At 40.1% G+C, this 26,095-nt stretch overlaps 3 protein-coding genes across 10 annotated transcripts in view; 1 reads left to right on the top strand and 2 right to left on the bottom strand.

Annotated features, from left to right (window-relative positions):
* The window catches only part of EFL1 (elongation factor like GTPase 1), a 51,699-nt gene extending 50,540 nt beyond the window's left edge, over nucleotides 1-1,159 (bottom strand). For 2 of the 4 annotated variants that reach the window (XM_025171663.2, XM_025171661.2), the window contains exon 1: nucleotides 468-1,013. The gene's annotated coding sequence lies outside the window, so the exon portion shown is untranslated. Of the gene's footprint in view, nucleotides 1-467; nucleotides 1,014-1,106 lie in introns of those variants that run through there. The other 2 variants (XM_007435961.4, XM_007435960.4) reach the window with 2 other exon arrangements.
* A 190-nt stretch (nucleotides 1,160-1,349) lies between these two features.
* Nucleotides 1,350-13,968, top strand: SAXO2 (stabilizer of axonemal microtubules 2). Of its 2 annotated transcripts, XM_007435963.2 has the most exons (4): nucleotides 1,350-1,390; nucleotides 11,098-11,277; nucleotides 12,076-12,278; nucleotides 12,977-13,968. In XM_007435963.2, the coding sequence occupies exons 1-4, from the start codon at nucleotides 1,350-1,352 to the stop codon at nucleotides 13,966-13,968; spliced, it is 1,416 nt and encodes a 471-aa protein (XP_007436025.2). The 2 variants fall into 2 exon arrangements, with proteins under 2 accessions (XP_007436025.2, XP_088004311.1); XM_088148185.1 differs by lacking the exon at nucleotides 1,350-1,390 and having other exon boundaries at nucleotides 11,047-11,277.
* Nucleotides 13,969-15,692: 1,724 nt separating this feature from the next.
* Nucleotides 15,693-26,095, bottom strand: part of ADAMTSL3 (ADAMTS like 3) — a 177,169-nt gene continuing 166,766 nt past the window's right edge. For all 4 annotated transcript variants that reach the window (XM_088148615.1, XM_088148614.1, XM_088148613.1 and 1 more), the window contains 6 exons: nucleotides 25,389-25,601; nucleotides 22,619-22,802; nucleotides 21,613-21,817; nucleotides 20,597-20,706; nucleotides 19,249-19,463; nucleotides 15,693-18,779 (listed from right to left, as the gene is read on the bottom strand). In XM_088148615.1, coding sequence (XP_088004741.1) covers nucleotides 18,670-18,779; nucleotides 19,249-19,463; nucleotides 20,597-20,706; nucleotides 21,613-21,817; nucleotides 22,619-22,802; nucleotides 25,389-25,601 — 1,037 coding nt within the window. In that variant the 3' untranslated portion in view covers nucleotides 15,693-18,669. The remainder of the gene's footprint in view (nucleotides 18,780-19,248; nucleotides 19,464-20,596; nucleotides 20,707-21,612; nucleotides 21,818-22,618; nucleotides 22,803-25,388; nucleotides 25,602-26,095) is intronic.

The following is a 26,095-nucleotide window of genomic DNA, read 5'->3' as shown; positions in this document are numbered from 1 at the left end:
GTTTTCTGAATAGGTAAGGAATGTATATGCTATGTTACACTTAAATGAATCTGGTTTTGCCTTGAAGCACAATCACGCCAAAATTATACTCATCAACAATGTGTATTCATCTTTTATAAAAAAAAACTTGAATACTGAATACTACAACCATTAACACTCATATTTCATGTTTTCCATACTTATCTATTTAAAATTGCATCATAGTAAAGGCTTTCTACCATTTGAACCTTTCCTTTACTCAAAAGCTGCTTCTGGAATCTCCTTATTCTGATTCTTTTCAGCCACAACAGCATCTTAAGGGAACTCTCAAACAGGTGTTAGAGAGATGAGCTCAGGTCTTCCAAAGAACACAAAACCACCGCAGAAAGCAAAATATATTCCTCTAATATGAAAGGCATACCTCATTTTCAAAGCCAAGCCAATTAATTACTACCCTATAATCGTGATTCTTTTATTAAAAGCCTCACCTTACACAGATCTTAGTAATTCCATCTTTGGGGTAATGTGAAAGAGAAAAAAATGGGTTGCCATGTCCCATGAGGTTACAGAATATATTTATTAAAAACACTGAAGGATAAAGGACCCCTTAAAAGGGTGAGGGGAGAGAGAGCAGAGCATTCTTCCCGATGCTCTGGAACACAATTTCCATCAGGCCCATCCACTACGACCAATCCTCAGAATTACTCTGGAGTAAAGTAAACTTTAAGTAACTTCATGCAAAGTTGTGGGATCAGACTATTTGGAGTCCGCTGGAGTTGGGCAGCTAATAAATTAAATAAATAATAAAACACGTTTAATTCTGGGAGGCCACGAGGGCTACCTTGGAACCACCATGCAGAGAAACACCCTCTACCAAAATGGTTATTATGGCCCCGCTTTTTCTCAGAGGGGCTCCAAGGTGGCCCCTGACCTCATTTCACCCCCGCAACAACCCCGCCAAGGAAGTTAGGCGGCGGGTGGGGACTACCGGAGCTTTCCCGAGTGAGGCAAGGGGTGAACTCGGCGGCGGCTTGGGAGCCAGGCGTCCAAACCGGCTCGCCCTCCCCAGAAGGAAGCTACGTTCCGCCGCCCACCCCAACCGACCCATTGGAAACGGCCGGACTGACCTCCGCGGCGCCCAATATCCGCCTCCACAGGCTCCAACCGGAAGTCCGCCTGGACCGCCGCTCCGCGCGACTTGGAGTAGATGGGCGGAGCGGCTCGAGCCCGGACTCCGCCCCCCGTGGGTCGCGCGAGTACGGAGGCCGGGATGGGGGGGAGACAACGCCGAGCAGGTTGCTAAGCGACGGGGCGCTTCCCTAGTTACCGAGCGCAGGAGGTGGTGAAGGCGGCTGCAGGAGACGGGAAAGATGAAGCAGCCGCGGTGCTTGTGCCAGATTTGCACTTGCGGGTAAGAAGGGGGCGAGGACGAGAGGGCGCCTTAAAGGGCGGGAGCGGCGGTTCTCCATAGCCTCCGTGCCTGCGCCGCTGAGAGTCTCGGGGCGGTTCACACGTAACGCGTTCCCTACACGGGTGTGCGCGATGCGGTTCCTTCTTGTGGGGACGGACGTTCGGGCCGAATCCCGGTCCGGCGCTCCGCCACGCTTTTTCCTTTCAGCCCGACCTACTTCACGGGGTTGTTGTGCACGTCAGTATAAAAATGGAATAAAAAAACAACCGCTCCTCTTTCCCTTCAGCCAAATTGCTTGGATGGGAAGGGGATTATGCCCATTTCATCCTCCTGACCATCCTGTGAAATAAACGAGGCCCTGCTTTGCTCATTCGTTTGACTAACTGCCCAAGTCATATAGCATATAGATGTATTATGGTTGGTCGCAGTCAGCCGGGTGTTTAGACTGGATTTGGCATTTTTATTCACTTATCGAGTCCTTCCCAAGGACCTGGGATAGGCAGACGTTGCTTAATAATACTAAAGGTATCGTCGCAGGATGGAAGCTGTTCCAAGTAAAGCAGCCTTTTGCAACTGACTGATGGTGATTTTGTCACTGGCGATGGTCTTCACGTGGTGCTCCAGATGTTTTGGGATTGTACCTAAAACGCCTATAACTATTGGTACTACCTTTGCTTTCTTTGCCACTGTCGTTTTATTTCTATTTGTAGGTCTTTGTATTTTGTGATTTTCTCCAGTTCTTTCTTTTCTGTTCTGCTGTTTCCAGGCATTGCAATGTCCACTATCCAGACTTTTTTGTCTTTCTTATCAGTCTGGGGTGTTGTGTGGCAGATGCTTGTCTGTCTGAAGTCTAAAGTCCCAGAGTACTTTAGCTTCTTCTTCTATTATTATTATTATTATTATCATCATCATCACCACCACCACCACCACCACCACCATCATCTGCCTTTGGCCCAAGGAGGCATACAGAACACTCCTTCCTCCCCTATTTTGCTGCACAACAACCCTGAGAGGTAGGCTGGGCTGAGGAAATGACCAGCCAAAGTCACCAACGGGCTTCCATGACTAAGGGTGGATTTGAAATTGGGTCTGTCAGATCCTCATCCAAAACCTGAACCACACCAGCATTCAGGTTTGCACTTTAAATGTATACACTGTCCAATGTCACATGCATGAGATGGGCAGATATATAAAATCAATCAATCAATCAAAGCTGTCAGTTTGCAGCCTGCTTCAGCCAGGTACCCTCCAGGCAGGTGGACGGCAAGGTCCATACCCTGAGTCAGCAGAGCCACGGATGGTGCAGTCTGGGCACCAGGTTGTGGCCCTGAAGAGACCAGCACCCGAATCCATGCTCAACCACAATTCATGAAGTTGCTCAACAGCAAGTCTGCCTTGAAGTTGAAAGAAGTTGTTGAAAAGAAAAGAAGAGGAGTGCCGAAGCAGGTAGAATGTAAGGAGGGTCTTCTGGGGGAGTCAGAGAGGTTTCAGTAGATCTCCAAGTGTGTCTGACTTTAATGGGAGCAAGTGGGGAAGGGGGACTTCAGCCATAACTGCTTCATCTCAACTGTTTATTTTCATGGCCATATTCCTCATCTGTGACATAGGAGTCCTAACAAGTTGCTTTTGGCTATGCCTTTGTTCACAACTGATGAATCATTTCAGAGTAATCCCTCATCTCTGATGACTCATGTATAGATTTGGACTCTAGTTTCTTTCTCACTTGCCACTGGTGTTAATATCTCATGTCTGAAGTTTTTGCCTACTGTGGCAAAATCAATTGGTGCATGAAACTCACTGGTGGGCAAAAAAAAAAAAAAATCCAAGTGTTTAGAGCTACATTTATTTACATGTGTGGCATGGATAGGCAGCGTGGTGGCCATGAACACTAGCGTGTCCTAGACATTCAGTGACCAGAGCTAACCAGATAGATAGATAGATAGATAGATAGATAGATAGATAGATAGATAGATAGATAGATAGATAGATAGAATAAATAAGTAGCAGCAAAGCCAAGCCACATGTTCTAGCTTCATAATTACTTGTAAGAATGCCTTGGGGCCCATAAAGTTCCCACTGGGTCCTCCCATTCTGGGAGGCTTGTTTACTTCTGGCAAATGGGTGTTTTGTGATTGGCCATGCCCACCCCGGCTTCTGTTTTATGCATTGGCAAGTCTCCCACTGCTGTCATTATGTGAGGATGTCCACCTTATATTTTCAAGATGCCAATGCTCCCCAAGCTGAAAACATTACTGTATTTAGTTGTGGTATGCAGTAATGAAAGTGCAGAAATTGATTGATGCTAATATTGGGGAATGACTCTGCATCATATGTTCCACAGTCTGTCTTGCAGATTGGGGGGCACCTATTCCATGTCACTTTCTAGTGCCCAATGAATGTTCCAGGGCATGCTGGGCTGCTGTAAGAAAACAGCTTGTGTGCATCAGAACAGTTCTCTTAAGCACAAAACCAAATGGCTCCCATGAAGCTAAAATCCCCAGAGGAGATTGTCCATTGTACAAATCTGCATTGTGACTGTATTGCCTTGCACTTGGGTTGGCATGTTCCTCTGCTTCCTCTCTGGATTTGATATAATTTGTTCATCAATTATTCAAGGCAGATACAGCAGAATTACTCATCCTTGAAGGAGGCCTGAGAGCTGCAGTTCTTTCTCCATCACCATTTTAGACTTGTTTCTTTTGGCTCCAAAGATATGCCTGGGAACAAAAGCATCCATCCTGAATGTGATACAGTATTGTGCACACTTTAAAAATCAAAGCAAAAACAAAAACACATAGCAACTGGTGTGTGTGTAGATGGGTAATAGTAGATGAGATTGTAGCTACTGGGGAATAGGAGTGAAGATTATTTTTCTCTTTGCTGTGGACCTGATGAAAATCTCTCCACTGGAGTTACTTATTGGCACCAAAAGTGGATTTCCTATCAATATAAATACTAGCTTTAGAGAAGGAGTATTCACAGGATAATAGCAAAAGAGGAAATACATGTCTGTGTCTGTGCACACATCCAGCAAATATTATTTACATTTGTTTTATATATACATTAGAATCAAAGACATTCATATTTAGCTTGGCCTTGGGGACCATTAAATGTTACTCTTATGTATTATGGGAGTAAATTGTTTTGGATCTAGAGATGTATTGTGACCTGAATATGACTGTCACAAAATCAGTTGCAGACTTTTCTGTTCCTACATCTTTATTTTCTCAATAGGGTCTAGAAAATACAGTTTTAAAAAGTTGCCTCTCAGTCTTCAATATATGCGTGTTTATGAATGATTCTTGCATTTTCATTTTGAAGGAAATTGAGCCTTCCAGTGGATACTTGTGGGAACTGGTGGCTTAGGAGCCCAAATCCTTGAAACTTGCTCAAGGAGCCCAGATAGGGTTTAATGTGATTTCTCTCACATGCCAATCTTCCATGCCACATAGCTAACTGCTTTTGGAACTAAAAGGGGGTTTCAACAACAGGTTGGGATATGGGAGTCAGCTGTTTAAACAAACAAAAAGTAAAAACAAGTTACAATGTGAATCAGCTCCTCGGATCCTGGCCAATATAAACATTGAATGACATGACACTGGAAGAGGCAAGAAGCATAAAGCTAAACAGATTTTTTTTTTCCAGATTCTGTGATGAAATACCAGAGAACAAAAGCTCTGTGAAACAGGCTTGCAAACAAATGATTTGCAAAATAAACATTATCAACACTTTTGTAGTCGATAAAAATCTCAAGTCAGTATTGATTTAGGCATTGAATTGCATTCGCAGTTGCAATATTTGTTTCAATAGGGAACCTTATTGCTTAGGACTTGTTACCTGGGGAGATTGAGCCATACACAAATTACGAGTTACTAAGAAAGAAAGAAAAATAGGAAAATATATAGTTATGTAAGTGGTGAGAGAACAATAATCTTTCATCTGATAAAAGTGTGTTTGTAAGATTATAAATGTCACCTAATAAAGACTAAGGCTGAATAGGTACATTCTTTCTGTGAGAAATGTCTTCTTCATCAATTGAGACAGCTGTGATTTTTCTAAGTTCATCACAACGAAACACACTCACGTATATGACATGCATACTAAGCTGAATAGTCATCTGTGTAACCCCAGTTGAACTCAGTGGTACCAATTTCTGATTCATGGTGTATAATTAAAGTAGTTTAACAGCCATCCCTCCTTCTCAAGGACACTCAGAATTACATTACTATACTGGGAGCTGTGAGAGCCAGTGTGGTGTAGTGGTTAAGGTATCGGGCTAGAAACTGGGACACTGAGTTCTTGTCCCGCCTTAGGCACAAAGCCAGCTGGGTGACTTTGGGCCAGTCCCTCTCTCTCAGCCCTAGGAAGCAGGCAATGGCAAACCACTTCCAAAAAGCCTTGCCAAGAAAACTGCAGGGACCTGTCCAGGCAGTCACCAGGAGTCAACACTGACTCAAAGGCAGAATTAAAAAAAAAATAAAAAAAATCAGGAGCTGTGGATATGTCACTGAGGCTTAGTATAGTCTCCAAGCTTCAATTCCCAAGACTCACTCTGGGGAAGCCATGGTAATGACCATGGTATACTTAAAGTGGCTTTGTTTCTTAGTATAAGCATGCCTAATACCATTTACAAATTAAAGGGCAAAGAACTGTTACAGTCTTATTTGTTTTGCATGTTAAATAAGGCTGCCTGATCTGGTTTGCAAAAATCTGGGCAACCAGTAGATGACAACAAAGAGATACTGAAAACTCCAACACATGGTGGCCCTTTATAGGAGATCTTGATGCACAGCCCATATCTAGCTCTAATTTAAAAAGGATCCAGATGAAGAAGATGAAAGGGGAGGGGGGAGACTAAGTATTTTCTGAGCAACAGAAGGATATAATTTGTTTAAAGAATGCAAACTCTGGCCAAAATTTGTGAAAGGAAATTTCAAAGGCATTAAATTATAAAAATCGTTCTGTAAAGGTATTCGGGCAATGTAAATTACATTTCTCTTATGAATATAAAAAGATGCTGTCTTATTTTAAAACCAGGTGTCACTTATATTTGACTGTGGGATGTTTCCATAATGAGATGTAAATATTTAATTCAATTTGAAAAAATATCCCTTATGAATTGCATAACTAGTTGCTTAAATAAACAGTTCTTATTTACATGCAGAGCCCAGGTGCCTTCCTGATACCACTGTCAACAGGTCATGGATTTTTGGCCTTCAAAAGTGCTGGACAATCTGAGCAATAGCCAGACACACTCCTAGCCAATTCCCAAGGGCTGTGTTTGTTCCTAAGTGGGAATACAAACTGCACAAAACAGCAGAACTTATAATAGATCCAGTTTCCTTTGTTTAATTCATGCTAGCATTTGCTCTCTCTTTTTCATCCTATGACTCTTATGCTCCCACTGCTCTGCATTTTAGGGCACAGCATGGCAAGATGATGATATCCCAAGGACATGGATATCTTTATGAAGGCTCCTGTGCTGTGCACTTGATTGAACAGAGATCCACTCAGTTCAGTGTCAGTTTCCAGGAGCATAACTATGCTCTGGGTGCTCACATTTGTCCAGTTGATAGCCTTGATATTGGTTATACAGTTTTCCCTGTCTTGCTGTCCTGGGCATGGAAGTCTAAAGCTATGCTGTATGTTTATTTACACAGCGGTTGGGTAAGGGTGAGGTGTTTGCCTCACTCACAAATGTGGAACAGATCTACAGCTAAAACATTTGATTTGGAATAGCTGAGGGTCATGGAGAATATCTATCTATGTGGTCGCTAGGAATCAAAAATGATTTGATAGCACATAATCAATCAAGCGACATGAGGGAGAGTTAGCATGCTTGTAAAGTCACACAATTCCCTTGCATTCAAGTGTTGTCCAAGCACAATATCTTATCCTGGGTACAATGCCTTAACTACCTAGCCTGCTCAGCTTTTAAGACTAGTTTTGTATTTAGGTATTCACCTGTTAGAGATGCCTAAATGTTGCATGCAGATAAATGAACAGGCTTAAATGGAATGGAATGGAATGGAATGGAATGAATAGAATAGAATAGAATGCATGCTCTCTCTCTCCCTCTGCAGAGAGATAAATAAATTTATCACAAAAACAATAAAAAACAATAAAAATTTTACAAAAATATACAAAGTTAAAAGACAAAAAGATCGTCCTCAAGCCACCAGCCACCTCCAGTGCTGCAAACCCCCATTGGATCCCCAAGCTAGTTGGCAAAGCCATGTCTTAACACTCTTCCAGAAGGCCAGAAGAGTAGGGGGCCAATCTCACCTCAGGGAGCAAGATGTTCCACAGAAATTTATCAACTTCTGCCTCTGTATCCTCATCCCAATCCAAAAAAATTGTTAAAATAATCTTTTCTTTAATATCTTCACCAGAATCCTCTGGGATTGCTCTAAATCTGAAACAAAATCCCTTCTCTCTCAATTCCAACAGAGCCAGCTTATCTAACTCTCTTTCCAACTCTCTGTCTATAACTTCTGTCTTACTCTCCAAAATTTCCACTTTGTCATTAGCTTGTTTTACAACTCCAGACACTTGTTTTACAGAGCTTTCCATCTTCACTTCTTCTTTCATCTCCTCTTTCATCTTTACAAGTCTTTCATCCATTCTTTTTTCAAAAGTTGTCAATTTAGTATCAAGTGATTCAGCTAACTTGCTGCCCAGTTGCTCAAACATTTTCTGAAGCAAATCTGTTGTAATTATTCTCTCTGCAGGTCGTTCTAGCAATCCTCCCCTCCCCTCCATTTTTGCCACTTTTCTGGTGGTTGCCATTATGATATTATAATCCAAAAATGAAAGTGGCTCAAACAAGGGAAAAAGAAAAGTCAAGCTTCCCCTCCCCACTTTTTTTCTATTTTGTTTTCCTTTGCCCTTAATACTTTTGTTTCAAGTGGCACTCCGTACTTATAGTCAGCATCACAGTCAACATCTCCATAGTTACAGTCTGGCTCATATTACCTTTACCTTTTGTTCTGTAGAATCCACCAATTGTCTACACTCTTTAATAGTAAACCAAAAACATTCCCACAACAGTTCGGTTCGTTTGTCTAATTTACTTCCAATGTATTCAAGAGCACTTTCACCAAAAACTAATCTTTCAAAATAACTATCCCCTTTATCCGTTTTAAATTTTCTTACATTGACTCCTTGTTAAGCTTTTTGCCAAAAGTTCTTAAGTTTTTAAAACCTTTTTTTCTTTATTCCTTTGTAATCCAGAAAGAATAATAATTCAGCAAGTGGAATTTTTATCCTGCCACTCAGAAAATCTCTCTTTACTAATTTACAACTAGTTACACCCAGAAGTGGTTAAGAAATGAGGCTCATGCGAACCTTATGTCCATATAGGCTGCATTATGGCAGTGAGCTTGACTGAAATCCCTCAGCTCCCAGCCACTCATCTCATGAGCAAAACACAAAACCTCAGTTCCTGCGGTCTACTCATGAGGAGCAGCTGTCTAGAATGTAAGTGGGTGATCTCATGATCTCTCCTTTTTCCGGAGAGACTTCACTGGCCAGAATTCACTGTCTGGCCACCAATCTCCACTGAATTGCTGTCCCAGCTCCTTCAGAGATGTCTGGTTCACCATGAATCCTCACCGGAAGCTCTACCTCTCTTGAGATTAAGACAAAATCAAGAAGATCCCAGGAAGATGCTTCCAAAAATGGCTGCCACTGGGAGATGGATTGGTTTTGTTGTTGTAGGAACAGAACCAATATCCAGGGCCTAGTATTCAGAGGTAAGACTGGAACATACCCCATATAGGTCTCTATCAAGGGAACATGGGCAGAGAAGTGTCAGCAGAATCACTGGAGCCTGCGCGATGTAGTGGCTAAAGTAAGGGAGGAAGTGGAAAGAATTTAAAGCCCTCACTCAACCAGGGAGGTCAGTAAGTGACTCTGCGTCAGTCATTATCTCTGAGCCCATCCTAACTCATAGGTTTATTGTTGAGAGAAGAAAATACAGTAGAGGGATTTCCTTGTAACAAAGCCATGTTTCCATTTTATATGCACACAACTTTTCACCTTAAGAGAGTTGCTATTATCTTAAGCAACTACATGAAGGGTTTCAAACCTGCAGTAAAACTAAATAGAGCAATTCATTTTTGAAATCTAAGTACTATTAAAACTGAAATCACAGGTGCTTTACTCAAAAATAATTGTAACTTATACTGGTGCCATGGAAAAAGATAAAAGTTTAATTAAACTACGTACTGTTTTCAAATTATTCTAAAGCATTAGACAGTTGAAAATAATAGAGATCTAAGATGAGATTTAGATTTCTAAAAACTACTTTCAGAAAAAAAATTGACTGAATGTATAAAAGTGAAAGAGAGAGGAAGAGGAAGGCAAGAGAAAGAGAGGAACAGGGAGAATGGTGACTGGTTGAGTTCCTACTGATGTCACAATTCATCGCATCTCAAACAGTAAGTCGTTCCTTGACAACTACAGAGGAATAAGCAACCATACAAGGAGGTGAGATCATTTTGATGACAGGGTATTTAGTGAATGTTTTAAGTTGTTTCCATGAATGTAACTGTAGCTAAAAGTGACTGTAGATAAGCTGTCAAAATCATGAGAACAAAATGCAGTGGGGTCCAAAAGACTGGCTTAATGGTGCCATGAATCTTCAGCCATGGTCTGCATAATCAGATAGCTGTATCAGAGTTACTGAACTCCTGACCCACGAGGCAAAGATAAATTAAATAAAGAGAGGAGCAGAGGTCACTTTATCTCACCCCTCAAACCTGGCACAGTCTGCTGCTTGAACCCCAATCTTGATGACAGCCCTACAAAGAGCCTTCTGTTGAAAAGCCAGTGATTATGTTGGGCATAGACCTAAGACATTCACATTCAAATCCCAGCTCAGCCTTCAAGCTCATTCTTTATCAACCTGTCCTCCTTCCATAGTATTACTTCGAGGATAAAATACGTGGAAAACAAGATACTAACTCACTGTCCTAAACCCCTTAAAGAACAATATGTCCAATGAAAATCTATATCACTTTTTACCCCCTACGCTTTCTCTGCGAGGCCAGGAGATAGTTCAGGTTCCCCTTCATTTTCCTGTAACCCTGATCCCACCCCTAACCGAGTTGAATTCAGGCCCTAGGTAAGAAACATCTTAAAGAGAATGCCGTCTTTAACATTTATCTCACAAAACACAGAAGGCTAAATACTTGCTGCTGACAGGTCAATCTTATTTATGTAGTTTCTCTTTTTAGAAGTTGTATTGAATTTCCATAAAATATGTTTCAGTATCAGTAAATTCCAGTGAAACCTCCTAGGAATTTTTTTCCTTGTCAGAATTAGGGACCTGAGCAATTTATTCTGATGATAAACTGTCAGAGAACTTAAGTCCTGATGGACGTTGTAGTTTTCTTTGGATTAGCTTTTATCTGAGTAATGAGAAATGCTTTGGTTAAGCTTTTTTAATTCATTCATTTATAGATTGGTAATAGGCTGCAAGACTGCATTGAACTGTGTCATCCCAAGCACTGTCTGTAAAAGAAGCAAATTAAGATAAACGTAATTTAATCCGATTGGTAAATGTAGTTTCTTTGCACAATGTTAACAGAGCTACCTTCAGTATTTCAAGAAGTAATCACTGTCTCTAGATCTTGGTTAGTGCTTGCATTATCTTTGGTTATGGTCATTTATCTTCTTATTTTCTGGCTGTTCTCCCATCCCAGACGTCATCGTTGTCCTCATAATCCTACAAGGATTTATGACCATGGAAGAGAGTCAAGCCTCATGACAGAATACACAGAAAAATATCCTTTATACGGCCATGTCCCTCCTCCCCAGAGCCTCAGGCCCAAGCAGGAATATCGGAGCCATGGAGGGAAAATGGAAGGCCTCACCACTTTCAAGTAAATATTGTACAATATTAGAAACTGGAATTCCTAGGAAATCAGGGTGAGGAGGGAGATGGCGGAAGAGATAGAAGGATAGCTTATTGGGATTTGTTTTGAGGTAAGCCTGTCATATGGTTTTAATCCAAATCATTACACGGCCAACATTTGACAGACCTCTTGTCTGAATAAAGAGATCACCACAGCATTTTATGGACAGATTTGCAAACACTGCCTGTGAACAAAGGAATAATTCTACGGGAAAGAGAATGAGAAGGACAGTGGTGCTCTAATGTTAATGCATTTCTTAAGAACATTTTGCCTTGTATAAGAGAGAAGAGAAAGCTAGTTTGCTGTAGTGGTGAAGGCATCAGGCTAAAAACTGAGAGACCATGAGTTCTAGTCCTGCTTTAGGCATGAAGCCAGCTGGGTGCCCTTGGGCCAGTCCCCCTCTCCCAAGGAAGCTCCATAGGAAGTAGGCAAACCCCTTCTGGCAAACCACGTCTGAAATCTTGTTGAGAAAACTGCAGGGACTTGTCCGGGCTGTCACCAGGAGTCAAGACTGACTTGAAGTCAGAGAGGGAGGGAGGGAGGGAGAGAAGAACGCTCCTTTTAGAATCAGGCTTACCAACCTTATGTTCTGTAGGTATTTGCATTGGAAATAATTAACTGGCTTTCTCTCCCTAGTCTGCCACAATTTTAATTGGAGCCACAATTTTAATCAATCCAAAGATGTTAACTAATCAGGCTGATTGATTGACTAAATGCTGCAGTTATGGTTTCTTTCTCAGAGTTTTTTTTCTGTCCTCCCACCAGATCTGATTACCTTCCGTATGATGTAACACATCGGCCCATTCGGGTGCAAGAGGAATACAAACCCATTGCTGGAGAAATTGAAATGGCAACCACTTACAGAAGAGATTACAATCCTCACAAAATAGAACCAATAATATTAGTAAGACCTGCAGAAAAGAAATATGTGTCTAAAAGTAAACTGAATGCCATTCCAACTTACCAAGGTAATAATGCCAATTACTTTTACAAATTGAAACAATTGCCAGGATGGTGAGGTGTCAGATTGCTATGCTGGAGAGGCAAATACTGACTTGGTTGTTGCAATGCTATCCTGACAATTTCCCTGTAATTGGAAGTTGTCTAATCAGCAGCAGACTCTCTTATTTAAGCACACACTATAATTTAATGTCTTCTGCGACCAAAACCTAGTTTAGTTGTCCTCAGGAAACCACTAGAAAACTATATTGCTGATAAACTGAAGCATGTTCTCTCAAACATGCTTCCCAAATATAATACCCAACAAGTTTTACTGCCCTGTGAGGGTGTAAAATTATTTAAAACTGATCTGATAAACAAGTCCTCTTAATAAATGCTAGGACTTAGCTGAGTGTATTTTAGGGAAGCTAGATGTTCCAGACAATCCTCACTCAGCTTTTGCACAATATCATAATTCTCAGGATTTATTAAGCAAAGTCATTTAAGGGCAAATGACATAGTGTAGATATTACCTTATTTAGATGTTATAATGGTCAAAATAGGTGGAAGCAATCAAATATGTATAAGTCTTTGCAGAATCATCTATTTTGGCACATTGGCCATTCACCTTATATAAGCTCATCACTGGCCTACATTTAGGTGAGAAATAAGGGAAAAATAGCAACCTCTGTCAAAAGTATAATAATTCTTGTGTTTGATCTTAAAGCTGATTTTAAAGCCTGGGAAATACAGAGAAGGGAGCCCTATAAAGTGGAGAACATCTACCATCCTCCCACTGAAAAGTTTGGAAATGCTACTACATTTCAGGATGCCTTTATTCCAAGGGAACTTGCCCTCCGGAAAACCTTTAAACCTGCTGATGCAACCACACTTTCAGACCAACCTTTTATCAGTGATACAAGTCATCGCAGTGATTATGTTCCTCATCAGCTAGAACCCAAATGGAAAAAGTCAAAAGAACAATATAGGCCAAATAGTCAGCCTTTTGAGGATATCACAACCCACCGGTGTGATTTTAGAGGGCTTGCTGGTGATCTTCCAAAAAGCTTCAAGCCTGAACCTGCTAAAACAGAAACAAAGTCCCATTTTGATGGAATCACAGAATTCCGTGATCGCTTTCAGCCATGGGCAGTTTCCTTACCTGAACTACATAAAGCAAAGGAGTATGTTCCACCCACAGGTAGCATGGATCTTAATTCCACATCCCATCTTGATTATACTCCTCATGACATCATTCCAATTGTCCTTGTGAAACCACTAGAAAAGACCAAAAGAAATAATCCTCCCTTCCAAGGAAACACAACTATGAGAGATGCCTTTCAAGCTTGGGATATGCATCGACCTGAAATGATTAAAAAACCCCAAGCAATACCAAAGTCCTCTGCTAAATTTGATGATATCACCACCTTCCGAGCTCACTATACACCACACAGTCTAATCCCGACTCAGAGCTGCAGACCTCCAAAGGTACCTTTGTCTAGTTCAGCACGTTTCGAGGATGAAACCATGTACCGTACGGACTATGCTCCAAAGCAGCAAGAGATCTGTCCAGCAAATTATCCATCTCCTCCAGGATATGTCTTTGTCAGCACCGATTCTCGTGGTCACAAATTCTTCCGCAGGGTTACACCAGACGCCAGTAAGATTGTCCGTCCAAATGGTAATCATGTTCCAAAAGAAATAGCAGTTGCATCGTAATTTTTAATTATTTACTCTGCCCATTGCTGAACAATATCATGCCCTGGGCAGACTATTACAGTTGCTCTAAATGTTAAAATAAGCACAATGATTATAAGATTTTTGGGGATATGAAAATTGAAATGTTTATAATAATGGTGATGGAAACTTCCATTACTAAAAGATAAATCAGTATTTCTATGGAATCTTTTTTTCTTCAGTTGTTTGTTAAAATAACTTAATCCTTAACCAAACTGGCAATAACTTGACAATTTTATATACTGTAAATACTTCTACTGTAGACTGTATGGTATGATTTAAATGTAAACCTGCTTTGTTTGTAGCTACCAATTTTTTTCCAATCTATTTTCTGAAGCTAGATCCACAAAGGGATCATAACTTACAGATATAGTTTTCCAGGTTAATTCTGGCATCTCATCTTCAAGAATGTTATGTTGCAAAAGTGGGCTAGAGTTGAGCGTGGGTCATAGAGATTAGTGGCTAGGGAGATCAATAGGAGCCTACAGATGATTATGTTTACTGCTAGAAATAGCCCATAATACCTTGAATAGAATGAAAGTATTATAGCAGCATTTTGAGTGACCTCAGGACTAGCTTTTTATTTTATCAGCCTTATTAGATTATAAATGACATTTAACTTGCCACTGATATGCATATCAGCACATCTCTACTTGCCTGAGATATGAGGCAAATCTCAACATCCTGCCACCCTCTCCTCTCAATGCAACTTTTTTGATTGGGCCAGAAGGCAGACTCCTATTCTTATTGGTAGAAGTCCACCCAGCAGTTCTGATGATTAGGAATTATCCTTAATTATGATATTTTAATCAAATTCTGTGTACCAGTTCTTGTGTATACATTTCAGGTTTCAAAGAGGTCAGGTAACAGACCCTAACCTCATAGCTATCCACAATAATAAAGATTTATTAGCAAAATTACTGTTCTCCTAGGAAAAAAAAAAAATCCCAGAATAATGTGATATTGTGAGCTTCCTGCAGCATATTCATTCTGCTGATCTTTCAGGTATTCTCCCTCTCTGAACAGGGCGCCTCAATGGCTATCTGCCCTTCAGACCAATTTAAGTTGGTCTTTCAAAACTTATTCTTTTAGAAGCATCTCCTGCTGAATTCCCGGATAAAGATTTATAGGATCAGAAGCCTTAGCTAGATAGATTGGGGAGCTTTTTCCAAATTTGACTCAATTTCTTATTGGAAAAAAAAAGGCAAGATAACACTGTAGAATGATAAATCTGCATTTCAGATTATTTCAGCCTTCATGTTTTTATTAATGAAGTCCTCAGTTTGATCAGTCCTAAATTGATGCAATTTGTTCCAGTGAGTGTTTCTATTTCAATATGATAGATTGAATTTATCTGTGTTATTTTGTACTCATTAAGAAAATCATTTTATAATTGAAGCACCATGTAATCCTTCTGCTCTATCCCCAAGTTATCAAAGTCAGAGACTGAGATTGATAAATGAATGGCGTCAAAAGAGCAAAAATTAATCATCCCAAAAAGGACAGGAAACCATCTGAATGTCTGGGAATGTTTGCTTTGTGTCACTCACACAGATATAGACTAAGATTAGCATCCATTTATTTTATTCTTATCCTATGTAAATGTATTGCTCTAAAAATCTAATTAAACACTTTTATGTCACATTACATTTTCCATTTCTTAAAATACTTTTTAAGATTGTAGCTAGACTAAGGGTGCAGAAGCCCATTTCCTCTGAAATGGTAGTATATTTATGTTTTTTGTCCTCAGATAGATACAGATAAGTTCCTGAATGCTATGGAATAAACTCTTCTGAAATGTTATATTGGACTGCAGCGTACACGCATCCACATTAATGCCTATAGCACCGCATGAATATTTACACGTCCAAACGGATTAGTGCATTAAATACTAGCAGTTAATTATTTTCAAATACTACACACACATACGCACACACACACACACACAGTAGTAGGTTTTAGTAATAAGAAAAAATAGGATCCAAAATCTTTATTACACACTATACAAAAATATTGCACTTTAAAATCAGATAATAAATATATACAAAAGTATATTACAGGTTATCTTAACTTAAGAAAGGGTATAATCAAACAAGACCAAGATTGCTTTAAAATTTAGGGCAATGATACAGCAAAATTACTAAATTTAAAGTCCACTGAATTCAATGGAAAACAGTTAAAGACTCTGATTCTGCTTTCCTGTTAGCACTAATGAATCTGTAAAGAAGCAGTTATATTCATGCAAAATCAAATGCTAAAGTTTTTCCTACTGCAACATTTAATTTTGCAAATAGATCTTTATTTCTCAATAAGTATTCCTTAACCTAGAATACTGAGAAGTAGGGCTCAGCCTAAGTTTTTCCGGACATCATCTTTTTACCACCATAGGGAACATTCAAACATGTAATTCACTTGGCTAGGAAAAAAAATATATTCCTTGATTCTACCGCAATTGACCAAGTTGCTTAACTTCAATTTGATTGTTTTCTGTCTTCAGCCAAGGATACAGTTTCCTCATTAAACACCTTTTATACAGTAGCACTAGTTTAACTGTCAGTAAGACTAAACCATGATTTGGTTATCTTTTGAAATACATTTGGGACAGAAACAAAAACTCAGGTGTTACTTTTCTGCCCTTTGTCAGAGGGTTTAGTTCAAGAAAACATGACTTTTGAAGTGTATGCAAGAACTCAGGAGTTAGTTACAAATGGAAAACAACAAGATAAGAACAGTATAGAATATCCTTGACTCAATGGAAAAGGCCAAAGTTTCAGGTAGTCTTGCATAGTTTCTAAATAGTAGTCAGTTAAATAACCCTGGAAAACATACAAGCAGGGCATGAAGATCAAGCACACCTGTTTTGCTTTCCTGTGATATCTGACATTTGGAGGCAGATTGTCTGAAAATGGAGTTTCCACACTGCTTTCAGACCTAACAGCCACTGATAGACAATGGACTCTAATAATCTTAAGAGCCTGATGGATCACATGCTTTGTAAGCTGAAGATTCCAGGTTTGACCCCACCATCTCCAGGTAAGGCTAGGAAAACTCCTATTTAAAACACTGGAATGCTGCTGCCAGTGAGGAGTTAGACAGAACAATGGCTTGACTTGCTAGAAGGCAGTTTCCTACCTATTTATGGTTTAATCCATTTTTATATCATTTCCGAATCAAAAAGATATCTTCCCTAGCCATCCAAGACGTTCTGAGTTACTCAAGTCAGTGGCTTTCACTTTATGTTGAGGCACAAATTTACATAACTTAAGCATGCATAGCATACACTTTGGTCTACTTTAAACCTATTGTCAATCAACTTTACTGGTTTCCCTTATGACAACTGAACTAAAAAGAAACTTTTATAATGTATATTTTCATCAACATCAATTGTGAACTTCAAGAGTCTCACAGGAAACAATTCAAACCACTTCAGTTGCTCATTTCTCTACCTTTTTCAACACTTTATGTATAGTGGCCAGAATTGTATTCAGCCCCATTCATTTATATTTCATATAATTTATATTATTTGATAGTTAAAACTAAGACTTTTATTAGTTTTTGCACAAAAATTATATAAGAGAAAAAAGCTACCTGAAGTAATTCCAGGAACTGACTTGCATGGCATATTTCCAAGTGCATAACGATCAAAATCAATTCAACTGATACTTAACATATCTCTGTCTCAAAGTATAACAGATCTGGGTTTTTTCCCCTTCTCCTTCAAATGATTGTAAAATAATAGAGGATTTTTTCAAGAACAGTGCAGACTGATACGTACTTTTGGCTGGGCATCTGTTCTCAGTTTGCTTCTGACAAAGCAGAAGAAAAAAATTCTCAAACTTCAAATTCAAATTGAAACATTTAAATTCTGAGCTCCAGTGTAGAAACCTCAAATCCAATTTCATACTAGGCTAAGCATTATCCTACCTTGATCAGACTCCAGAGAGACTGAAACAAAAGATATGACCTATCTCCCCAAAATTAAGTTGCATTGATCAAAAACAATTCCATGGCAAGTCTGAAAATTGTAACATCGTGCACGTTGCTTTTTACTGAAAATACTTAAAGGAATGAACTTGTGATTCATCTGAAGCTAATGAAATGAAATCTCTGACAATGTGGTTTTGCCAAACGTGAAGTAGAGACAATGGTAGGGGAAAAAAGAAACACTGCTATTTCTATACTTTTTGAAATTTGTCTTAAAGTGGATTAAATCAAGAAGGTGACAAGCAAGCAGAATGACTGCTCAGTCCAGTATATTTTTAAAAATTGTCTTCACTAATCTTCAGCTGTCTTTGTACTGTCAGTAGCATTACTTAAATCCAATGAATTCCCATTGTCTCATTAAAGAAGTTTTCCAAGGCTGCAGATGGCTTTCTTCATCATGCTGGTCAGAAAGTCAACGTTGCATTTCATCACATCTGGAGGGCACCAGGTTAGGAAAGGTGCTTTCAAGTAGTATAATCAGTGGACTATAATGATTTTTTAAAACAACCTTTGAGGTTTATGTTATTGTAAAAGGTATTAGGGAGAGCAGGAGGAACCAGGAAGAGAAAATGTTTCTTTCCAAACTATGAATTTGTATTATCAGTTCAGCAACCCCATGTCTTCCTTGTTGATAGTCTTCACTGGACTGTAGAACAGACTGAATTGAATGAAAATTCTCTTCTTGTGATTCATAAAAGACTAACCTTCTCCACATGACTGACAACACCTTTGGTTGTAGAGGTCTACTAAGCATAATTTTAGATGCTTTACAAATGTGCAGTAGTGAGTGGTGTCCTTGCAGTCGCCCTCTGAAAAATATATTGAAACGTGACAAAAATGAAAAAGGAAAGTTTATGTCATCACAATAAATGACTCTTGGATGCTGAAGTCCTAAGGCCAATATCTCATGTCTGGCAAACACAGATGTAAGACCTAGATAAAACATCAATATCCTCTCTTTTTGCCTTGTGTGCCTTTTTCAAAACTAATGTGGAGTAAGGTGCAGACTCCCTGGAGACTCATTCATAAACAAGAAGCATTAATGGATATTGATCCAGTCCATAGCACAGTCTGGGGCTAACTTGGGCATTCTTTGGCTTTTTTCATTCTTCTCTTTACTGCTTACTGAACTGGGGCAAAGTCACTCAGCAACCGTTTACGAGAACATGGGTTTTTCAGATTCTTTCTACAGCTAACGTTCAGCCACACCAGGTTCTAAATGCAATTTGCCACAAGCAACTGGCAAGGTGAGAAATGGAAGTAAAATATTTTACATACTGTCACAAGAAGTGACACTGCAGTGTTTCCAGGTCATCGGTCTCTTCTGCCAGGCACAGAACTGATCTGCTACCAATCTCTTCTTTTTCCTATGTACACAGCTGACCTGTCGTGACTGGAAGCCACTTCCGCAGTCTACAGGGCAAGGACGCCAGGGACCTGTTCGCCAATACACATCACAACTATCTGAAGAACAGTTTCTTCTAATGGGTGGCCTGCAGAAGAGGAAAAGGAAAAAAAGCAGTAGTTTGAGACTTAATCCAAGAGATGATATTCCTCCCTTCCTGATCCTTGTTGCAACATAAGGCTTGTCCACTCCCAGTACTGCACTATCAATAAAAGACATAACTGGAGTATCTCCCTTTTAGGATCTTAGACCAGTGTTTCTCAACCTTGGCAACTTCAAGATGTGTGGACTTCAACTCCCAGAATTCCCTAGCCAGCCATGGTGGCTGGGGAATTCTGGGAGTTGAAGTCCACACATCTTGAAGTTGTCAAGGCTGAGAAACATTGATCTAGACTTACCATCGAAAGGCAACTTCTCGCATCACTCCCAGTTCTCTACAGCTTTCTTTCCTGATAATGGTCTACTTAGGCCCTACTATTCTTAAGCATGCGATAGGATTTTTGGGGGTCTTGTTTCTATTTTCTTCAGCTCTATTTCCCTACCACACATCTGTAGTATTCAGATTATGCTAAACCAGCATACCTTGCCTCTTAAACAATGTTGCCACATGCACCACCTCTCCCTGAAAGCAGATACACCTGATCTGGGAAGTTTCTGCAGAGCTCCCTTTCTGATAATCCTTCTTTATCTCAGTTCCATGTCAACTCAAGTTATTTTTTTGTCAAATCTCAAACTGATGTGGAAATGGGGCGCACCAAACTTGTAAAAATGAGAAACCAAGGGAAACTGAGATGGAGAGATTCCTCCATCTCTAGCCACACTTTTTGGGTCTGGAATTGTAGTCAAATGCCCAGGAAAGATAGGACACATATCAGAAGGATTCTGACTAAATAGAAGAACAAGTTTTTATGCTTGGATTGCTGCTTCCAGTGTGAAACTTCACAAAATCTTTAGGTTTTCACTTGCAATATCCCTCTGCAAAGAGAAAGAAAGGGAGATAAAATCCCTCTGAAGTTGTCAGTAAGTTCTATTCCACTGATTTTGGAATGGAAAGTGTGATAAAGTATCACATTTAATGGGCTAATGAAACTGCTGGGGAGGAGAGATATGTGGTGTTCACTGACCCATATCTTCCCAGTACTGTAGTATCTAGTAAAACAATGTCATGACATCTACTGAAAAGAAAAGAAGCGTTATATTTCTCATGCTTGGCAGATGTACCTTTTCTTGCTATCACAGAGTGAGTTCGGTACTACTGATCCATTCTGATACTGACACTGAATGAGACGGTGTTGTAAGCCCACTCCAAGGTTTATGCAGCGTCCAGCACACTGAGAAGATAGATAATAAACAGCTTCCATTACAAAGATGAAGCCCTGCACTTTCCCATACAAAATGCAGATTGTTTGAACTCAGAGTGATGGCAGGGTTCCTTTTCCATGTGAATACATGCCAAAAAATGATCATATTAATCTAATTTCTCCCATATGATTTATTTCTAGATAGAAACCTTAGTTTACCTACTTACACCTCTAGGGGTTTTGACAGTGTAGAGGTACTCTGCCAGAGAGCCAATAGTCATTAGGGTTTGAATTCAGTCCATTCACCTAGGCTGGCCACTGGACTTCTTGAACAGAATAGTAAATAAAAGTGTTTTCTGTTCTAGTTGATCCTTAGCCTAACATGGATTTTCTGAGCTTTAGTGTGTTTCTCTATCTTTTAATCAGTCCTCAGACTTGATTTTGCTTGTTCTTTAGTTCTGACCTATTTTGTGGCCCTGATGATCAGTTCCATCCCTCATAGAGCAGATAGATTTTGAGCAAGATTCTATATTAAGGGACTCCACTGAGTGTTAAGATGCAAAATAAATGAACTGTAATCTCAGATACTTTCACCAGATGTACGAACAGCAATTTTAGTCCACAGGAATACTGGGAATGACTTTAGATAAAACACTGGACCAGCAGACTCAAGATAGCCTATTCTAACTGGGAGTTGCTGTCCAGGTGTCAGATACCATTCCTAACAACAGAGACACTACAAAAATTATAAAGATGCTCACCAACCTACATCAGTTTGTTGTGATGGTCATATACAACCCTGAACCTCTTGGCAGAAGAGTGAGATAGAAATTAGAGAAATGTACACAGCTATTAGGCAATTCTGATGCAGCCAACTGAGGCTTGTGCACATCCACTGGCAGAGGTTACAGATTCATTAATCGTTGAACTAATTACCCGGCCCCATGGATGAACAATCCATTCTGCACAAAAATGGCCCACACAAGGTTTCATTTCCAAAGGACGCTCTTGGTCTGCACAAGCGTCTGGAGGCAACGTTAAGACACGGCGGTTGGCTTTGACTTGCTTGCAGACTATTCGCCGCCGGTGAAATCCATGGCCACATGAAACAGAGCATTCAGACCAGGCTGTTGTTGCCCATCTGGAAGGAGAAAATGAAAAAAAGAAAAAGAAAAAAAAATGTTACCCATAAAAGTAAAGGAATTGTGTCATATCAAAAAGAATTATTTTTCCAAAACCTGCAAGTTAGTAATTGTGGCTATAGGGATGGGTCCACTGTGGGCAATGGCTCCATTTTCCTTGATCATTAGTTGAGATGGACAAGATCAACTATGATTTTTAGGGTCAGGGGCTACACCTCTGTCAGCTGCTGGGGAACAAGAGCAGGAGAGAGTTATTATTCTTATATTTTCCTTGTAGGGGCATTAATATAAACAGAGCCCCACTAGATCAAGCCAAAAAGCCTTATCTCACAAAAGATAACCCACAAGTGTTTCTCCATAGCTGCCCTTTATGGATTGGCAAGAATGGTGATGGAATAGGCACAGCTATTGCATTTGTACCCACTTTCCCTTCTACAGCCTACATATAGTAAGAATTAATGAAGATTCAATGCATTCCTTCTGTAATGGAAGTGTGACTTCAGTGGTACCGAGTCTTCAGCACTTGCACTGAAAAACTAAACTGTTGACAAGAAGGGGCAGTGAGGCATAAATAGAGATTTAAGCGTATATTCTGTGTGCCCTCTTTGTTCCCAGGCTCACACATGGCTCTTGTTCTTTGACTGTTCACTTTCAATGTTTGTATCAGACTGTAGTTGGAGGATTTCAGCATCCTAGTAAGAGAAACCTGAAATCCGCCTACCTTTGTTGCAAAACACATACATATGTACAGATAGGTAAGCCCACGTACTTGTCTGAACTAAGCAACAGAATGCATATACCTTGCAGGACAATCTTGAATATTGCAGGACTGGTCATTTACTACTGGCTTTTGACTATCCTTGCACAACGATGCATTCACATTTTGATCCTTCATGTTCACACACAGACATTTTCGGAACTGGGTTCCCAAATTCCCACAAGTAGTTGAGCACGGACTCCATTCACCAAGCTTCCATCGATATTCTGTCAAAGAGAATGCATCCCAAATCTGTTTACAAGTTCAGGATAAAAGGAACTGCCTAATTATGACGAGGTGCACTCATCACACCAAGCTATTATTTGTTTCAACCCATGATACCAGTTCATATTATGACACAGGCCATGGTTACCACCCACAAGAGCTGAATCTGTATATCATGCTAAGCCACGTATAAACAAGCCCTGTTACAGCATTGTATGATGTGCAAATCCAGTCACTGGGTTTGGCTATTTCATCAGTCATCTCTAGTAATAAACAGGATCTCTCCTTTAGTTCCTAAGCTATATCTGAAAAACAGGTTTCCTCAGCGGACTGTGGCCTCTATGAACTCTAGGATTCTACATATTCTATGAAGAATATGATCATATACTGAAAAGCAAACTAAACATATAGTTAGGATCTCTTGCCTAATTTCTACTTATTTTATTATACTTCTAATTTGTCCAATATGCGAAATTCACTTGGTGGATTGCAAAGTTATGAGAACATTAAAGTGACAACAAGGGAAACATAAATACAGTAACATGGAGCTCATCAATAACACAAAAAGGATTGGTTGTTGATTTACAGAACTTATATGGCTACTCATATCACACAATGGTTCTAGGCAGCACACAACAAGCAATAAAAACAAGATCAAAACAAAACTACCCTTCCCCCCAGGTGCAAGACCAAGAACTTCCCAGCTCAACCACCATCCTAGTCCACACTTGGGGGAAGAGCCAGGTCTTCATGGCCCTCTGGAGGGCTAAAAGGTAGAGAGCCCTTGGATCTCAGGTGGGAGGCTATTCCAGAGGGCTGGGGCGGCCAATGGGAAGACGTGCCTCCAAGATCCTATCAGGGGACAACATTTAAGAGAGGGGACCTGGAGAGTGCCCACCCTAACTAATCTAGTAGGACAGGCAGAGACTCTCAGGGAGAGGCAGTCCTGCAATTATAGAATATGTAAGGGCTGACACTTAAAATCAACTGATGTCAAAATGATAAAAAGACCTTGCTGTTATTGTTATTAGCTGACCCCTGGCCATGGAGAAGGCAAGATCCAAATCAGGAGAAAAGCTTTGAAGGAGGGGCTTGTGTCTTGATAACGTAATTCCTCTCCACAGCACTAACTACCAACTGCAGCTTTAAGACGGGGGCAGAGGAGCCTTCTTGGGGGCAAGGGGGCCTTGCAGCAAAGCCTGGGCAATCTAAATAATTTCTGCTAAAACAAAGCAAAAAAAAAATAAATGAATGCACAATTACATTACTCTCTAATTTTACTTGGTAAATTATAGATTCTTCCTTTTTTAAATTGAATTACAATTCAACGATCCCACCCTTTCAGGCATCATTTAAAAGATGAAGTACTATACAATGTTGACAGTGGGGATTTTTTTTTTTTATGGGGGCGGGTGGGCAAGGCTGGCCTTGTAATATCCACAAATAATTGATCACTCCCAGCTGTATCCACAGTCTTATTTCCCACAGCACATAATGAATTCTTTAACTCACTGAGTTTTCAATGTTGCTTTATTACTCCTGGCTTTCTTAAAAATAAAACAAAAGCACTCTTTTCAAAGCACAAATGCTTAACATTTACCGAAGGGCAGTGTGACCGAACGACTGTATGATTTACAAGGCCATAAAGACATGGCCCACGGTGGTCTCTCTGAGCACTCAACATGCAAGAATCTCGCCCCCACCCCTTAGCGATATTTGAAGTGCTTCTTGGGCTTAAATAATGAACTTCTGATAGACATACAACCCTCACACTTTCTCAGGCTTGTTATATGCTCAAGAAAGGAGGTCATTTTCAGAAACAGGACAATACACGTATCTCCTTGTAAGAGAAAAGTTAGTCACCGGCCTGCTCCCTGCTGCAACACCTTCCACATAGTCCTGCCCTTGCTGAGAGTCACAGGTGGGATGGAAGGTAGAGAGAGGTCTCAAACCTGGTATTTGGGGGCAGCATCCAAGAGCCTTTCCCTGTGCACATTGAGCAGCTCACATAACTGCTTCCAGGTGAGGCTATCAATGGGCAATCTCCTTATGCCCTCCACGGAATCACAGTATATGGAGGCTAAAGCATCTTTCTTGGAGAAGGCCCACAATGACAGGCAATGGCATTAAGGAGAGATGATAGAAAACTGATAGAAACAGGGTGCACACATTACTCTACATTACAAATTAACTATTTTTGCTCATAAAATCACAATGGGCATTTTTATATATAAAACTAAGCTCTAAACCATAGTTTATAAGCCTAAATGATTAGGTTCACTCATACTGTAAAGCAAAAACAAATAAACCCCCTCGGTGTTGTGTCTGAACCCAGCCAATGACAGGTCATCCTAGATACTGTCAGAGACCCAAAGAGAATGAGTTGCAGGGAAACTATGTTTAATGGCCATCCCACCTCTTCTGTTTTGCTTTAAATCAAACTTCCTCAGCCAGGTATGCTGGGCCTCCCATTATTCCCAGGGATGCTGGCAAGGAAGATGCTACCTTGAATTATAATAGTGGGAAGTATCAAAACATTTAAAGAAAAAAGTAAATGTAAAAATGTTATCATGGATCTTTCAACAAACCTTCCTTCTTGACATTTACCCAGACAGACAATGGCTTGACGCTTGATGAAGCACAGCACTTGTATTGTCCAGCAAACTGGTCAGAGGCAATGATGAATTCAAGGATGCGTCCCCCAACCAGGGTCTTGTGCCTGAAGCCTTTAATTTCTTCTATTGTTTGATTTCCGACAAACCAGCGAACTGTGTTATTTGCTCTAGGATATACAGGACAACCTAGAAAACCAACAGCACTTTTAGCCTTTTTTTCAGAACTTCTAAAACTTGCCTACAGATTTTACACAGTTCAGTTATTCTTAGCTACACCTTCCCAAAAAAGATGAGGGAGTCTCCAAACTAGCGACAACATTTCATAGTCCCACATGGATTCTTTTCAGAGCTAGGAATACAAGAATAGTGGGAACCTCTATAACCTCATGACACCCCCAGCATTATTTCATTCCATTTCCCTCACAAACCATCAGACTTCCCTTCCCTAGAGCTGAGGAGGGGTGGGGAGAGAAAACAGTGTCAGAAAGAGAAATAAGGATGCAGCAGAGAAAGGATGGATGTCTCCACACACTTTTGACTCTTCCTTTACTTGCCCACCATGCCATTCCCAACTGATTATTTCTAAGAAATCACAGCTCAGAAAAAGTTTGCTTGCCTCTGCCTTGAGCAACAACATGGAAGCTGTCTTTCCCTCTCTCTCTCTCTCTCTCTCAAATAAC

The sequence above is a fragment of the Python bivittatus genome, unplaced genomic scaffold (genome assembly GCF_059951505.1).
Source record: "Python bivittatus isolate LINGU-HERP-01145 unplaced genomic scaffold, Pbiv_v1 ctg000530_np1212, whole genome shotgun sequence".
Taxonomy (NCBI): Eukaryota; Metazoa; Chordata; class Lepidosauria; order Squamata; family Pythonidae; genus Python; species Python bivittatus.
The sequence above is the reverse complement of the archived record's forward strand: the minus strand, read 5'-3'. Positions and strand labels throughout refer to the sequence as shown.

Coding starts and splice junctions, on each gene's coding strand:
- SAXO2 (XM_088148185.1), top strand. CDS start 11,054: ATGGTCATTTATCTTCTTATTTTCTGGCTGTTCTCCCATCCCAGACGT. Junction 11,278..12,075: donor GAAGGCCTCACCACTTTCAA/GTAAATATTGTA, acceptor TCCTCCCACCAG/ATCTGATTACCTTCCGTATG. Junction 12,279..12,976: donor TGCCATTCCAACTTACCAAG/GTAATAATGCCA, acceptor TTGATCTTAAAG/CTGATTTTAAAGCCTGGGAA.